The 17,011-nt window shown below is 44.6% G+C and overlaps 1 protein-coding gene across 2 annotated transcripts in view; it reads left to right on the top strand.

Annotated features, from left to right (window-relative positions):
• The window catches only part of CFAP263 (cilia and flagella associated protein 263), a 191,466-nt gene that overhangs the window by 12,531 nt on the left and 161,924 nt on the right, over positions 1-17,011 (top strand). The window contains exons 2-3 of one of the 2 annotated variants that reach the window (XM_069217411.1): positions 9,458-9,584; positions 9,921-10,085. In XM_069217411.1, coding sequence (XP_069073512.1) covers positions 9,458-9,584; positions 9,921-10,085 — 292 coding nt within the window. Of the gene's footprint in view, positions 1-1,293; positions 3,451-9,457; positions 9,585-9,920; positions 10,086-17,011 lie in introns of those variants that run through there. The other variant, XM_069217410.1, reaches the window with a different exon arrangement.

Genomic DNA, 17,011 nt, shown 5'->3' with positions numbered 1-17,011 from the left:
TTACATGCCATTCAAGTGCCAGCTGAAGTTGCAGTGGTAAAGTGCAGTGCTCACACGAAAGGACAGGACTATGGGCCTGATTCTAACTTTGGAGGACGGTGTTAAACCGTCCCAAAAGTGGCGGATATACCACCTACCGTATTACGAGTCCATTATATCATATGGAACTCGTAATACGGTAGGTGGTATATCCGCCACTTTTGGGACGGTTTAACACCGTCCTCCAAAGTTAGAATCAGGCCCTATGTTTCTCTGGGAAATGCATATGCGGATCAAGTCGCAAGATTTTGTGCCTTGAACTGTATATTACTCAGAGATGAGTGGAATTCGATAAGTGAGCCAGAACTAGAACCAGCTGAAGCATTTGCCTTGAAGGTCGTAGATACAATAGAGGAACTAAAAGCACTACAGAATAATGTCAGGGAGGATGAAAGAGATTCCTGGATTAAATCACAATGTATAAAGAGACAAGACGAGTTATGGGTTTCACATGAGGGAAAATTTGTTTTGCCAAATAGTCTCCTATCACAGCTTGCGCGGTTCTATCATGGGCAAGCTCACCTAGGGAGAGATGCCATGATAAGATTGTTAAAAACTGATTGGTTTAACCCCAGATTTCGTCAAGCTGCAGAAGCAGTTTGCCATCGATGTGTCACTTGCCAGCAGATGAACCCAGGAAAGGGAACAGTTGTGAACGCGAGTCACATTGGTAGGGCAAGCGGGCCTTTTAGTCGTATGCAGATGGACTTCATTGAGATGCCCGTGCATGGAGGTTTGAAATATGTGTTGGTGATTGTGTGCATTTTTAGTCACTGGATTGAGGCATACCCCACACGTAGAAATGACAGCCTTACAGTTGCAAAGCTATTGTTGAGAGAGTTAATACCACGTTTCGGATTCCCGATCTCTTTAGAATCAGATAGGGGAAGTCACTTCAACAACGAGGTGATAAAGTTACTTTGCGAAGCGCTGAACATTGAGCAAAAACTGCATTGTAGCTATCGCCCTGAAGCATCAGGATTGGTGGAGCAGATGAATGGTACACTGAAATCAAGAATGGCGAAAATATGTGCATCGACAAACTTGAAATGGCCTGACGCATTACCCTTAGTGCTAATGTCAATGAGAAACACCCCTGATAGAAAAACTGGATTGTCCCCGCACGAAATTCTCATGGGCAGGGCTATGAGACTTCCTGCAGTTCCCGCAAACGCGCTTTTGAATATTACAGATGATATGGTGTTAGACTACTGCAAAGGACTGGCTGACGTGGTTCGCTCTTTCTCTCACCAGGTGGAAGCGACCACCTTGCCACCGATCCAAGGTCCAGGACACGCACTGAAAGCAGGTGACTGGGTCGTGGTAAAGAAGCACGTGAGAAAGTCGTGTCTGGAACCCCGTTGGAAAGGCCCTTTCCAAGTGATCCTGACGACAACTACCGCTGTGAAGTGTGCGGGGGTTCCCAACTGGATTCACGCCAGTCACACAAAGAAGGTGTTGTGTCCCACAGATGAGGAAGTTGAAGCGCTGAAATTGCCAGTGCCTGATAAAACAGTGCTGAGTGCTGAGACAGAACAAAACCGAACTGAAAACGGACAGGCAGAAGCAGGAGAAAGAGAGATATTATTGGAGAACGAAGAGTCCGACTCACTTGGGGAAGACCAAGGAGAAAGTTCAGACAGCGACGAAGAAGCTGCAGGTGACAAAGAACCTGAAGCAGCTGAGGGTAGCAAAAAGCCTGAAGCAGCTGAAGGTGACAAAGAACCTGAAGCAGCTGAAAGTGATACAGAGCCTGACGAAAGTAACGGTGACGAAGGGCTCGAAAAAGGTGAAAAGGCAGGAGAGCCTGATCAGAAGAGGGCTTTCCCAGAAACAGACGATACAGAAAAAGAAAAGGAGAACGTGATCGATTCCCCTGAAGGAGGGGACAAGGCAGAGCAGAACGAAAAAGCTCAAACCTCTACAGAAAAGGTTGCAGGTCCATCAAATGGACATGGTGCAAAGAGGAGACTAAGTATATCACCAGTAAAACAAAGGTCCGGAGAAGGTTTGAACGACGGAGAAAGGCCAAAAGTAAAAGAGAAAAGAAAAGAAGTGTCTGTCGTGGTACCAACCTCGAGTGAAGAAAAGGACTTGACAAAAGAGGAAAGTACCAGCGAGGCAGAATCGAAAAGAGAAGCAAAATTGAAAAGGAAAAGGATACCAAACAGAAGGTATTCCGGTCCAGAATGGGCATATGCAGTCAATGATGATTGGACTGACGAGTTTGTATCTCTAAGCATCGAGAACGAAGAAGAGGAAGAGGAAGAGATACCAATAGAAAAGAAAAGTTTTATGGACAGTGTTGATTGAAAGGGTGATAAATGATATTGCTTGCTACAATCTAACGTGAAACAAACAACCAGCTGAGACATTGCTAAACCGGATGAGACATTTGCTTAACAGATAAGGACTGAGTTATTGCCGAATTGAGACAAATGCTGCTAACCGATAAGTGACTTGGCTCTTGGAGAAGACGGTGTGAACATTGCGCTCGTTCAGCTTTGTAACTGAATTGCTAAATAAGTTTAATTTATAAGTGCTTCTAGCTCTCTGATTCTATACAGATCATGACGCAAAACAATAGAAAGAAATATTGTAAATATGTGTGTATAGGCTTGGTAATTACATGTGTACTAATAATAATGGCAATTGTGCTTGGAATGCATGGAAAGGGTGAGAATGAGAATATTGAGGCTTCTACTTTTGCTCCTGTTACTGTCACTGAACTAACTGCATTGAAAAGGTTAGCAATGGATGAGAGACTCTTGCATGATAGGAAAGAGCTTTCGTATAATGTTTTCTATCGCTTACTAACAGAATATGTTGAGACAATGGATGCGAAAGATTGTTATGTGTGTACCCAGATACCGACATCAGTGAAGGAAGGGGTGACATATCACCACATGCCTCTTACATACGGGATTACATGTAGTATAGTAATGTCTAGGTTTTATGGTCAAACTAACATACAGTATTTTTACTCAAATTATGATGTTACCTTTGCTTATGTTCCTATAATAGCGCAGCTAAGCCAGACTGCAAAAGATTGGGATGCAAAAATTATGAGGGAATTTTTCGAGCCAATGCAACCTTTTGAAACGGCTCATGCTCATAGGGAAAATCTTACCTGCTCACTCTCTGCAGTAGAAATAAGCTTTTTAGATCGCACAGATGATAGAAGGGCTCAAATGAAGGCGAAATTAGAAAAGGAGTTACATAAGAGGACTTCAGTAGATAATTATGATTTTGCTGCAATAAAGACACAAGGGAAAATTGCTTTAGATGCTTGGCATGTAGGGAAGTTTTGTATATATCGAGGTGAATCTTATTATGACAACATTTTTGTAGGGGCGAGTGAGTGTAAACACACGTTTATCTTTAAAGCCAAATGGACATTCATGATGGACGGACTTGACCCTGTCATTCCAGGTGTATATTACATTTGTGGGTATAATGCCTATTATCGTCTTCCAAAGGGATGGTGGGGGAGATGTTATTTGGGTATAGTGTTCCCAAAGGTTTATCAACTGGATGACCTATCGATGATTCAAAAGACATCTGGATCCCATCGTATCCAGAAAAGAGAGACCGCAGCTGCTGTGGTAGGTGATATATTTGGAGCCATGATTCCTTCATTGGGAGTTGTGTTGAATTCCATCAAAATAAGAAAGTTGTCTACTATAGTGGATAACATGTTGACAAAGTTTTAAGGTGCTATAATCCTGATAGATGCTGAACTTGCAGCGGAAAGAGCTATGACTCTTCAAAATAGGCTTGCTTTAGACATTCTTTTAGCAAAGGATGGCGGTGTTTGCAAAATGCTTGGTGCGCGACACTGTTGTACCTATATACCTGACAATAGTGTGAAAATTAAAACTATGCTTGCTAATCTAACAAAAGAAAGTGCAGATTTGAAGGAACTGAAAGAACCAGGAGTGTGGGAGAAGGTTGGAAAAGGACTTGCTTCAGTGGGACACTGGATTGGGGGAATTTGGAATGGAATATTGTTAAAAATAATAGAGGGAATTTTAATAGTGATAATTTGTGTATTTGGAATTTGGGGAATAAAAAGGGGAATAATAATGATTATGGAAAGAATAAAAAGAAGAAAGGAGGAGAAAATTATGAAAAGAATGGCAGAAGAATACAAAGCACAAACTAGGGGAACTAAAAGGAAAAGAGAACTGACAGAATTTTAATGGAATAAAATTTGTGGGCTTAATTTGTGTGATGACAAGTAGTCATCAGAGGAGGGATTGATGAAGCAGAAAATGAAGGTTTTGATTTATTAACGCAGTGTGAAATAATCATGTGTGACTTTAACCGAACTAATAAAGATTGTACGGGGACAAAATGTGCCCTTAGAGTAGTTTGCCAACATTTATACGCGTGCTTCATATAACGTGGTGTATTAGAATTGCACTAATCCGACATAATCGTAAACGTGTGCTACGATTTGCTTGTTTGAAATGCTTTAGCTTAGCATTACTTTAGTGGAGGCTTTGGCCTAGTGGCCTGGTCTCACGGTTTAGATGCTCGTATTTTTTTTCCAATGTGCTATTAAACGTGTATTTCTGCTTGAAGCTGTACTTTTCCACAGAAACTGTTCACATGCTTATCTTAAAGTTTCGTGCCAGCCTGGCATATTTTCTTCTTACTTCAAGGTCGACTTGCAGGTGCGGACAATGGAGGCTCTGAAAGTGAGCTAATTGGTAGACAATGTTGCAACTTGCGTACCCATCTCCAAGGATAATGTATGCTTAAGTAAAAGCTTGAGAACTGTCGTTTTTGATTGGACAATTTGAAGCTAACCTATGAACCCTCCAATGGAGACCCTACTGGATTCGAACTGTTGTCTATAAAAACCAGGTGCACGAGAAGAAGGTAGCCTTTTGCAGCCATTACCAGCTCGATACCCGCCATTTTGCAGACTTCGTAGCTATTATGGCCCACTTTGCTGCAATGCCATTTTGAGAGACTTTGATGCTTTCTCTAATCGAGAGAAAGAGACTTTAATGATTCTGGCCCTAGAGACTTTAACTTTGAAATGCCCTTTGCATGAAGTAGTAGTTTTACCTTGCCGCCGTGAGGCAATTGCCCCGTCCACCCCTGCCCCTTTGCCCCGTCCCATGCTGATCGAAACGGTACCCATGCTGACCGAAGAATGGTACCTGTGAGACGAAGACTTCCTTGTATGCTGATCGTAATTGGTAAATATGAAAGGAAATTGTACAATTGCATTGTGTTTCTTTTAGGTAACCAACTGCTGATTTTGATAAGATCCCTAGCTAGGAGTTTTCTAAATTTATGTTGCTAAATTGTTTTTGCATGAAGTCCCACATGCCGATGCTAATTTGAGGTTAGATGAGGATTCCATATGTTGCACGATGCAATTTGAAATCTTGTTATGCTGACTAAATGTATGCAATTAGCTCATTACAGATTATCGTATTAGTGCTTTGCATTGCCATTATCGAATGCCTTGTGATTCAAATGCTACATAGATTACACTTGTTTCGCCGTTATGGACAGCTATTAATGTTCATTTACGTTTATCATTTGGTGTTGAGACATATATATTGTGCTAGCTTTGTTAATATAGGGAAATAAATTCACTAACTTTGTAATAAACTGGCGTGGTTATTCCTGACTGAAAGGTCAGGGTTCGCCGAAATGTATTCTGGATTAATTGTTAAGTGTTATGTTGATCAAGGTATTGCTTATGTTCGTTATTGATTATTGATTTGATTCGACTGATCGATTAAGAGTACAGAGAGTTCCCACTTAGTCAAAAGATTCATCGGCCTAAAGAGCGTCCGAACACAGGTAAATTATTACTACGGACCGCTCTATCACATTCTACCTGGATTTGATCTTCCCTGAGCTTAAGCTATCATTGTATGTAAAATACAGACTGGGTATTCTGCCGACCAGTTAGAAGCAATGGACTCGCTGCTGGTTCGGAATACTGCAGTTGTAAATTTGAAGGGAAGGCAATTTATTACACTTCTTGCTGTTTTTCACACATTATGACTCTGCACGCAGTCATTGGCTATTTCCCGTTTTTTTAGACATTGTGAGGTTAAATTTGTTAAACTGACACTGTTGCTTTGCCTCGGAACTGATGATAAATATCTTCTCAATTACGTTGTATCATATTTATGGGCTGCCTAGCCACCCCTAAGAGAGGGACCTCTTCTGTTGAGTCTGTTCTTTGTTTTTATGTATGTTTTTTAGAGTTGGACGTTGCTTTTGACCTATTTCCTGTATGGAGACGTTATTTGACTGATTTTGCCCTGAGCTTAATCTAGGTTGATACCTCACTGTCTGTGTCCTCTGATATGTTTTACATACCTGCATTTTTTAAATGTTTCTGTGGCTGACCGTTTTTAGTTAGATGTTGGATTGCACAAATGTTCCTTTGCATGTGAACTTTAATATAGCCCCACTCTGCGCTGATGCATCAATTGTCTGTTTTTTTCCTGAACAGTACTTGTGGAGAGCTCCTTGACTGTACTCTCGGCTTATTTTTCTTGCCATATGTTTTATTATGATACTGTCTTGCATCTGCAGAAATTATAGATGCCAACACTTATGTGATGTTTGCCATCAATATGTTTTTTGATTGTACTGTATATGTTTTAAGTATATATGAAATTATGTTTTAACCAGCTGTTGGTTTACTTATTGTAAGGCTGATAGCTGAAACAATAAACATTTCACTAGAGGTGATAAAATGACTTTCTGTATAAGGATGAGTGCAATGGAGGTTTAATCTCGAGGGACATCGCTGAGAGGAGCAGGGTGAATGATAGATAATGAGCAATTATTATTAAGTACCACAATGCTGTTTATATAGTGTGCCGCATGAACTATTATTATCCCACAGAAATGCATATTTGGTATTTCTACAGAGTATGCCTAGATCGGCACATCTGACTGTCAAAAACTAAATGCTCCATTTCTCCCTTAGTAACTTGTGAAGTTATCCCGTAGGGAGGTCTTTGATTGTCTTGGTGGGCTGCTGCATATGGTCAACTTGTTTGATATTACAGCTGTGCTGCGTTTGTCCTTCAACTGTCTCAACCAGGATCCCGCTTGAAAAAATAAAATTAGATCACTTGCGAGGTGAGAATGTGCAGTTGGCCATGCTGGAAAAGAGCCTTCTAGGGCTTCTTGCTTGGAAGTACACTGAATGTCTGGATTAATCTGTCTCTGTGCTAGGATGGGCACAGTGCACTGGGACCCAGATTGGAAGCTTTGAGAAAAATATGCGTCACATCTCAAGAATAGTTGCTGGGAACAGAACCTGGCTGCTGCACACTCTATTCCAGCACCAGCTCATCTGGGAACCTAACACATTTAGGGTGGAAGTTTCATGTATGTGTGGAGAAGTGTGGCACAATGGTTAGAGTGGCAGACCCTGAAGCAGAGATCTGGCTCAAGACCAGGGTTCAAGTCCCGCTTCGGCAGGTCTTGGGCTCAATTCCCTTGGACCAGATAATTCTCGCCTCAGTGCCTAATCTAATTAATGGGTCCAACTCTGGGCAATAGCTTGCTTAATTTCCACAACGGCCCCAACAGCGCTTGGATGCCTGGCTTCACCCTGGGGGCACCTCACAGGGAAAAGCCAGGAGGGGTTCCATAGCGGTATGAGTACAGCGCCTTGAGACCCTAACGGGTGAGTAGTGCGCTATACAAGTGCAAAATTTACATTTATTTACATTTACATGTACTTGCATCAGTGATTTTTCATCTCCTTCTCCTCCAGAACTTCATGTTTGGCGCAGTTGGTCACAGTTTTCTCTTGACATCAGTGTCTAGAGACTGAGTTAGTTAGTAGGCCCTGATAAACGCCTTCGGTCAGTCTTTTAAGTTCCATAGTAAATAATAATATTTTGCAATTGAATCAAACAGGCTTTAGGAAAGATTGGTCAATTGTAGATAATGTTTTAATCCTCTGTATGAGCTAACAATGGCTTATGCAAGTCTCTTCTCTCTTTATGTATGCTTCGTTGTCTAGTCTACTCATTAGCATTTGATTAAGTAGGTGGCAATTAAAATTGGCAGAAACTGTCTCTATGGGGACTATTCATTGCTCTTTTGAATTTAGTTACACTCATATTTAAGTTAAGGCTGGCTTGAGTCTCCTAAAATTGATTCCCCCGCTAATAAAAACTGGTAATGGACTTAAACAAAGGGTTTGGAGAGAGAGACTAATTTTATTTGCAAGACATTTGACAACATGAACATAATAAGGTGGTTCTAGGCCCATCATGTTAGAGGTTCTAAGTAGTAGTTACCACCTGTCCGAGTTTGGCCTGAGCAGCTTGAGTGTGGACTAATCTGTTTTTATATCAAAGAACACCAGCCTTGAAGAGGTAGGGAAAGCCTGGTATATCATTGTATGGATTTTACTTCAACAAAATGTGAATTTTTAGGGAGGACTTCAAGTTTCCAGAGTGAGCAGAAGTTGCAAAACATGTGTTATGGGCAAAAGCGCCTATCTGGGAGGAGTGTGTCATATACACACACACACATATATATATATATATATATATATATATATATATATATATATATATAAAAAAAATGATGGAGACCTGTATATTTGTACTGGCAGTGGCATAGTATGTGCATAGCAGGAAGTTCATTTCTAGACAGAGCAAGGCTAGCACCAGGTAAGCATGTTAGTTAAATGATCCAACATTGATAAATGCAAATTGCTGTATACAGGGGTGCTGTGAACTATGTTACAGTGGGAACAAAGTCTTCCGATTCTGTACAACTAGTGGGTGGGAAATTAACAGGGCACAACACCAAGTATGTGTATCCTCTGATGGTATAAACACTGTAAACGGCAAGGAAAACTAAAGAATCATTTTTTTCCAAAGCCTAAGGTTGAAGATACGTCTCTGAAAGCAGTTATCTTACTTTCTCCTCATGCAGATAGTAGCAGATGGTCCAGTTTAATGTATGACTCCTTTCACCTGTCAAGGCCTTTTAGACAGTAACACCTAAGAGCTTATTGCAGTGGGGCCTTAAGGACCATAGTGTAATTGATGTTTGCTAAAACGCTAAGACTGGCAGAAAGTGTCAAACATGACAGAGAGTGGCTTGTTAACAGTATCCTCATGGCCCCTGCAACATCTATTCTATGTCAATATTAAAAGGAGAAGTACTTTATAGTAGTTGGGTCGTGCACACACACATTTTGGGAAACGGTGTTCTGAAATTACCACAATTGATAAGCTAGGTATGGAAACTGAAGCTGTAAGATCACAAAGAACTGAGAATATGTGGTATGTGTGAGCATTCCACTGAGATTACAAGAATGTATGCCATGTATTCATTCAGTCATTCATTAATTCTCTGTCTCTCGTTTTCCCTGTCTCCTTCCCCTGCTGTCTCACAGCAATGCAATTGAAAAAGCCAAAAATGAAACGGAGATGCTTGAAAAATACATCAGCAGGCTGGACCCCAAAGACCTGGTCCCATTGCCTTCGGTCGATGAAGGCATGTCCTCCGTTGACTTTAGCCTGGTAATGAATACAGCTAAATGTCTAGCTCTTAGTATGGCACACCTCTGTTTTCCATTTAGTTCTTTAAGTTTTTTATTTATAATCATCAGTCACCACCACATATTGAACACTTTGTACCAAAGACACATGAGAGGGTGGCTTCTTATGGAACAGGGCAGAGTCATGGCACGACACATGAGCCCGGGGGGCTAGAGCTTTGTGATTCTTAGCCAAGCAAGAAGAAGCCACATAATTAGATCATACAAATCTTGTGGAAATAGCTGCCCTTTGTCTTTTCCAAGCGGGAAGTTTGCAGTTTCAGTATTTCTTTTTTTTCTTCATTTTTTGGGTGGTCAGGCTCGAGGAAGACGCAAATCCAAGTCTCGCGGCTCAATTACAGATCGTCTGCACACCTTGACAGTGGAACAGAAGTGTGAAATAGCTCAACGGGAGCTAGATGAGATGAAGGAAGAAGTGGCGAAACTTAAGCAGCATTCTGATGTTTTCATGCACAACCACAAGGTACAACCCCCCCCTCCTTTACTCCCCTAATTGCATCTTCTCCCATGTTGTTGTTATAAAGTCTACAAGAATCCATCTTCTGGCAGCAAAAGCTGTAAGCCATTTTGTGATACAAGAGCACAGTAGAGATGTCTTTAGCGTGTTTGATCATCTCACATTCTTGATATGATTGTGAAAGCACTAGTGGGAAATCCTTGTTCTCACTCACAGCTCCTCACATGCTCTGGACTTGACTCGAGAAGTGGGTTAGGGTTATGTCCTCTTCAATCTATGATAAGTGTGATGGAAAGCTGCGCAGAACACATGCTTGCAATAACTAAGAAATATCTCCCGACCCATACACAAAATTCTTCTTAGTGGAGAAAAATAAGTCATATCCCAATAACTATGGTGAATTCTTACAAATCATGCTGTTAATTCTAGAGCTTCCTGAAAATGTGTAGTTTTGTTCTATTAATGCTGAGGAGGTATTTTATGTTGATGCCAGGGGTCGCCCAACCTCACCCACTATAGTCTTGGGCCTCAAATCTGAAATAGAGCTAGTGATTAACCATGGAGGGATAAATACTCACCCCGTTTTATCCTCAATAATTTCCCATTTATTATTGGAACACACTTATTTACTACACTTTCGTTTTTAACTTTCTAGAGTATTTACAACTACCAACACAGGCACAGTGAGGAAAAAAAAATCTTATCTGCATTTCAGCATACACATAATACACAAAACGCAAAGATAAAACAATCAACAACTATTAAATCATTGCTCAATCCCACACATTTCCTTATAAACCGATTTAATACAAATTAACGGCCAATTGTATCCAGTCCAGCTGATTTGATCCGTTTGCTAATGTAGTCCATAAAGAAGGGCTTTTCGGCGAATGGCGACGTTGTTGATGGTTGGTTGCACAGTGGATTCTGAGTGTGCCGAACCATGACAGAGTTGTGGCGTGTGAGTGACAGCTTCCTTCTACCCATCATCAATGATGGTTTCATATTCATCTATTATTTACTGAATGGAGAATGAGACACATTCTGGTGCCAGATTTATTAGGCAGTGCGCTCCTGGGGGGCTTCTGGCCTCCAATTTCTTCACCCTCACATCCTGGCATGGACAGTGGTTTTTTTTCCTAGGCAGTAGGGAATAAAACATGTAAAAAATCTGCAGGGATCTAAACAAATCTACATGTGGCGTAAGGCCAGAACTTCTGACTGTAGGAAGCTGGCCTGGTCACCTTATACCAGGTCCATTTATCCCTTTATTAGTGAAGTGTAGGCAGTGTCTAGAAGCCAGGCTCTCTAGCGGTAGCTGTGGATGAGCAGCCAAGGCTTATCTAGGAGACATGCAAAGCTCATGCAATACCACCGTATCGACACAGCACTTACACACATGAAAGAAAACACTCAGTGTTACAAAAATAAAGGGTCTTTATAATAGTAACACATACCAAAAATTCTATATAGGCAATACCCCAACAGGAGGTAAGTAAACAAAGTAAATATGTACGTCAGTACTCAGAAATAGGCATAAAAAGCAATAGAAAACAGTACAATAGTAATAGACAATAGTGACCCTATTGGGAACCCAAACCATACACTAAAAAAATGGAATTTGAATGCAGGCCCCCCTCCCAGGTAAGTGGAATCTCTAGAGGGGAGCTGGAGTAACTAGGAACCCCAAAAGGTAGGTACCACAGAGCCCCCCAGGGACCAGGAAGAAAGCAGTAAGTTACTGTTTTCTGATGGATACAACTACCTGTGGATTCCTCACCTAATGAATACTCCCATGGCGCCAGCATTCGACGGAAATCTTCTTACTAGTCTCTGCACGTCGACGAGGACGTCACTCTAGCCCACGCGACGCAGTCTGACGTCATACAGTCAATAAGAGGTCCTCGACGACGTGCGGATGTCAGTTCCCTTTTTTCCGTGCATTCGAAACGGTTATCTTCGAGGGAGCAACTGTTACTTTTGTGGTTACAGTGTATTTTTGCTGCGTAGTCTTTCGCTGTGGTAATAATGTTGCAGAGAAAGTCTGGATTCAAGCCTTGTCGTGAGTGTGGAGGCAAGATGTCGGTGACGGATCCTCATTCCGATTGCCTTTGGTGTTTGAGCTCCGACCACGACGTCTCGACTTGTGATTCATGCCAGCACATGAATCCAAAGGCCCTCAAGGAACTGCGAAGGAGCGAAGCTGTTTATGGCGAAATCGAAGGAGAAGCATCACAAGAAGTCTTCTTCTCCAAGACATCGGCGTCATCGAGACTCCCGGCGCCGTAGAGAATCTCAGCGTCATTCGAAGGAGACTCGTTCCAACTTCACCTGGACAGGCGTCGGTGATTTAGGTATTGGAGCCTCAGGTGTTTTCTCCGGCGTTGCAGACGTCGAGGCCGGCGTCGGGGTCGCCTCCGAGACAGGCACCCCAGTATCCGGCTTTTCCCACCCCTGGAGCCGATAGTTCCGCATTCTTGAATGCGATGTATGCCATCTTCCAACAGATGGCTCCAGGGGGTGCTCCGGCTGGGCCTTTGGCCTTTTCATTGGGTGATCCTGCGCCTCTACGGCCGGCACCCTTTATGCCCTTTCTCCCTTTTGGGAACGTGGGCTCGGCGCCAGTGTCGGCGCCGGTGGCCGCTCCGGTGGCTTCAGAGGGATTGGCCCCGGGGATTTCCATCCCGTCGACGTCGACGTCGGGATTTCGGCCTGTGACTCCGGTGGGTCCATCTGCTTCAACTGCTCTTTCGTCGGCGCCGAAGTTACCTGTGGCGCCGGACGCGGCGTCGGTGGCTTCTGAAGATCGGCGCCGATCTTCGACTTCGGCGGAGGCATTGTCGACTCCGCGTATTGAACAACGGCTTCATTCGAGGAGACGTGCTCTCCGTGTATTAGAGGAGCAGGAGTACCAATGAGCCCTGGAGGAAGGAGAGCTAGAGGACTCGGGTGATGGGCTGCGTGGTCTGGAGTCGGCCAGTGGGCTGGACACTTCCCCTGAGTGGGATCTTTCGTCCCCGGGAGAATACACTGAGGAGGCTGCTTCCTTTCATGCAGTGGTACGGAAGGCAGCTAGTTTTTTGGACCTGCCTTTGCCGGTGGTGGAGGCTAAACAAAACCTTCTAACAGAGGTGCTACATCCGGCCTCAGCTGCGGCGGAGCCTCTTTTGCCATTTAATGACGCTCTGCTGGATCCGGTGTTAGAGGTGTGGAAGAGGCCGGCATCTTCCCCAGCAGTTCACAGAGCCGTGGCCAGGAGGTATCGGGCGGCTCCGACTGACCCTGGTTTTCTGTCTAGGCACCCTACGCCGGAGAGCTTGGTGGTGCAGGCCTCCTGTTCATCTAAGTCAGCGCCTGGTTCTTTCCCGACGGTGCCTGGGGACAGAGATTCAAAGAAACTAGAGGCGCAGTCCAAGAAGATTTTTTCGTCCTGCAGTCTGGCGTTGAAGGCCACCAACGCAACCTGTATCCTGGTGAGGTATATTCATGCTCTGATGGATGACATTTCCTCATCATTTACAGAGCTTCCCCAGGGTCTTTTGGATCTTGTTTCAAATGCCCATGCTGCTGCGACCCAGATTATCCAGACAGGACTGGATACCACCGACTCGGTAGCCAGAGCAATGGGCACAACTGTAATGGCAAGGAGACAGGCCTGGCTCCGTAACTCGGGCTTTTCTGCGGATGTACAGTCCACATTGTTGGATCTCCCGTTTGATGGGGACAAACTGTTTGGAGCCAAGGCTGATTCGGCCTTGGAACGTTTTAAGGAGAGCAGGGCCACGGCTAAGTCGTTAGGGCTCCAATCTCCTTCTTCCACGGCCTCTTCCAGATTTTTCAGGAGGTTTCGTGGATTTGGGCGTGGCTCTTCCTCCTCTTCCTTTCGGGGAAGATATCAGCAACCTGCCTCTTCCCATCCCTATAGATCTTTTAGGGGGAGAGGTAGGGTCCGCACCAGAGAAGCCTCTCAGCAGCACTCTGCCTCTTCCTCATCCTCTGGCGGGGTGCAGCAGGGGAAGCAGCCTTAGGCTTCCACCATTTCCCACTCACTCCTCTCCTGTAGGGGGAAGATTACAGCATTTTCTCACCAAATGGAAGACTGTTACAACGGACACTTGGGTTCTCAGTATTGTGGGAAAAGGCTACACCCTTCCCTTTCGGGAGTTCCCGCCCCTCATCCCGCCCGTCCTTCTTATTGTTCAGAAGAACACCTCCTGTTGCTAGAACAGGAGGTACAAGCCCTCCTTTCAAAGGGCGCGGTGGAGTTGGTCCCAGAGCAGGAAAGGGGTCGAGGATGTTACTCAAGGTATTTCCTGATTCCCAAGAAGGATGGTCGTTTGAGACCAATCCTGGACCTGAGGATCTTGAATTGGTTCCTCAAGCAGGAAAAGTTCAAGATGCTGACCCTAGCACAGGTGCTTTTGGCGTTGAACAAGGAAGACTGGATGGTGTCTGTCGACTTGCAGGATGCTTACTTTCATATCCCGATACTCAAGTCACACAGGAAGTATCTCCGGTTTGTGGTGGGATCGCAGCACTATCAGTTTGCGGTCCTTCCGTTTGGTCTTACTTCAGCACCTCGAGTCTTCACGAAGGTGATGTCGGTGGTTGCGGCAGAACTCAGAAGGAAGGGGATAGCAGTATTCCCTTACTTGGACGACTGGTTGATCAAAGCCAAGTCCCCGGAGCTTGTGTCGCATCATCTGCAGTCAACAACCCAGTTGTTGTTCGACCTGGGTTTTTCGGTAAACGAGCCCAAATCTCACCTAGAGCCCTCTCAGCGCCTCCTGTTCATAGGGGCAGTACTGGATACAACATTGGGTCGGGCCTTTCCTCCGCCTCAGCGGATTCAAGATATTCAGGATTTGGTTCCAATGTTTCGAAATGGAGCGGTAGTTCCAGTCCTCAAGGTCCTTCGTCTGCTCGGTCTGTTTGCCTCCTGCATTCTGTTGGTCACGCATGCTCGCTGGCACATGAGGGCTCTTCAGTGGTGCCTCCGAAGGCAGTGGTCTCAACACAAAGGGGATCTAGAGAGTACTGTCAAGATCTCCAGAGATGCTGCTGTGGATTTGAAGTGGTGGATTGCAAGCAACAATCTTTAACAAGGAAAGCCGTTCCAGCAGTCGCCACCAGTGGCCACAGTCATAACGGATGCTTCCACTCTAGGGTGGGGAGCTCATCTGGGGGATCTGGAGATCAAAGGCCTTTGGTCTCCAGAGGAACAGATGTTTCACATCAATCTGTTAGAGTTACGGGCTGTACGTCTGGCTCTCAAGGCCTTCCTCCCTTCCCTTCGTGGTCAGTCGGTACAGGTCCTAACGGACAATACTACCACGATGTGGTACATAAACAAGCAGGGAGGAGTGGGGTCGTACCTTCTCTGCAGAGAAGCTCTTCGACTATGGTCCTGGGCAAAGGACCATCAGATTTGCTTGATAGCAAACCATCTGGCCGGAGTCTTGAACGTGCGTGCGGACAGTCTCAGTCGCCAATTCTCGGCAGACCACGAGTGGCGTCTCCATCCAGATCAAGTCCGTTTAATCTTCCAGAGGTGGGGGTTTCCTCGGGTAGATCTGTTTGCCACTCGAGAGAACGCGCATTGTCCGTTATTCTGCAGCCTCCAGTATCCGATGCAGGGAGCGTTGGGGGACGCGTTTCAAATAACCTGGTGCGGCCAGTTGCTTTACGCGTTTCCTCCCATACCCTTGATTCCTCGAGTATTGAGGAAGATTCGCCAGGACCGGGCTCTAGTCATCCTAATAGCTCCGGATTGGCCAAGGAGGGTATGGTACTCCGACCTTCTCCAACTCTCAATGTGCCCTCCGCTCCGTCTCCCTTTCAGAGCAGACCTCCTCTCGCAGTCGCAGGGGCAGGTTCTACACCCCAACCTCCAGAGTCTGCACCTACATGCCTGGAGATTGAACGGGGCAACCTGAGTTCCTTCTCTCTCCCGCCTGAGGTAGTGGATGTTATATTAGCGGCCAGGCGACACTCCACTAAATCTATCTACGCTAATAGATGGTCTAAATTTGTTGCGTGGTGTGGGCAGAGGCAGATTGATCCTTTGCATGCTCATCTTTCGGACGTTTTGTCTTTTGCTCTGTCTCTAGCGCAGAAAGGTTGTGCAGTGGCTACCCTTAAGGGTTATTTATCAGCCTTGTCAGCCTTCATATGTCTTCCAGACCAACCATCTTTATTTAAATCCCCTATTGTTATCAGATTCTTGAAAGGTCTTCTAAATAAATATCCTCCAAAGCCATTCGTTATGCCGCAATGGGATTTGTCCTTGGTCCTGACTTTCCTTATGGGGTCCCCTTTTGAACCTATGCATTCTTGCCCCTTAAGGTATTTGGTTTTAAAAACAGTCTTCCTGATAGCTATAACATCAGCAAGGAGAGTGAGTGAGTTGCAGGCCTTATCAGTAAAGCCCCCTTATACAACTTTTTATGGGGATAAGGTGGTGTTGAGGACCAAGGCTGCTTTCCTCCCGAAGGTTGTTTCACCCTTCCATTTGGCTCAGGCAATTACTTTGTCCACGTTCTATCCTCCGCCTCATCCTTCCAAAGAGGAAGAAAGACTGCACCGTCTGGACCCAAAGAGGGCGTTGAGCTTCTTTATTGATAGAACAAAGGATTTCAGGCTGGAGGGTCAGCTGTTTATTGGATGCGTGGGCAAGAGGAGAGGAAAGGCAGTCCACAAGAGAACACTATCCAGGTGGGTTGTTCTTTGCATTAAAATCTGTTACTCTTTGGCAAAGAAGGATCCTCCTGAGGGCATTAGAGCTCATTCCACCAGAGCTAAGTCGGCCACTTCGGCCTTGGCCAGAGGTGTTCCTGTGGTCGACATCTGCAAGGCCGCAACTTGGTCGTCCCTTCACACTTTTTCAAAACATTACTGTTTGGATTCTGAGGTTAGAAGGGACGGCCATTTTG

This window comes from Pleurodeles waltl, chromosome 12, assembly GCF_031143425.1.
Source record: "Pleurodeles waltl isolate 20211129_DDA chromosome 12, aPleWal1.hap1.20221129, whole genome shotgun sequence".
Lineage (NCBI taxonomy): Eukaryota > Metazoa > Chordata > Amphibia > Caudata > Salamandridae > Pleurodeles > Pleurodeles waltl.
The sequence above is the reverse complement of the archived record's forward strand: the minus strand, read 5'-3'. Positions and strand labels throughout refer to the sequence as shown.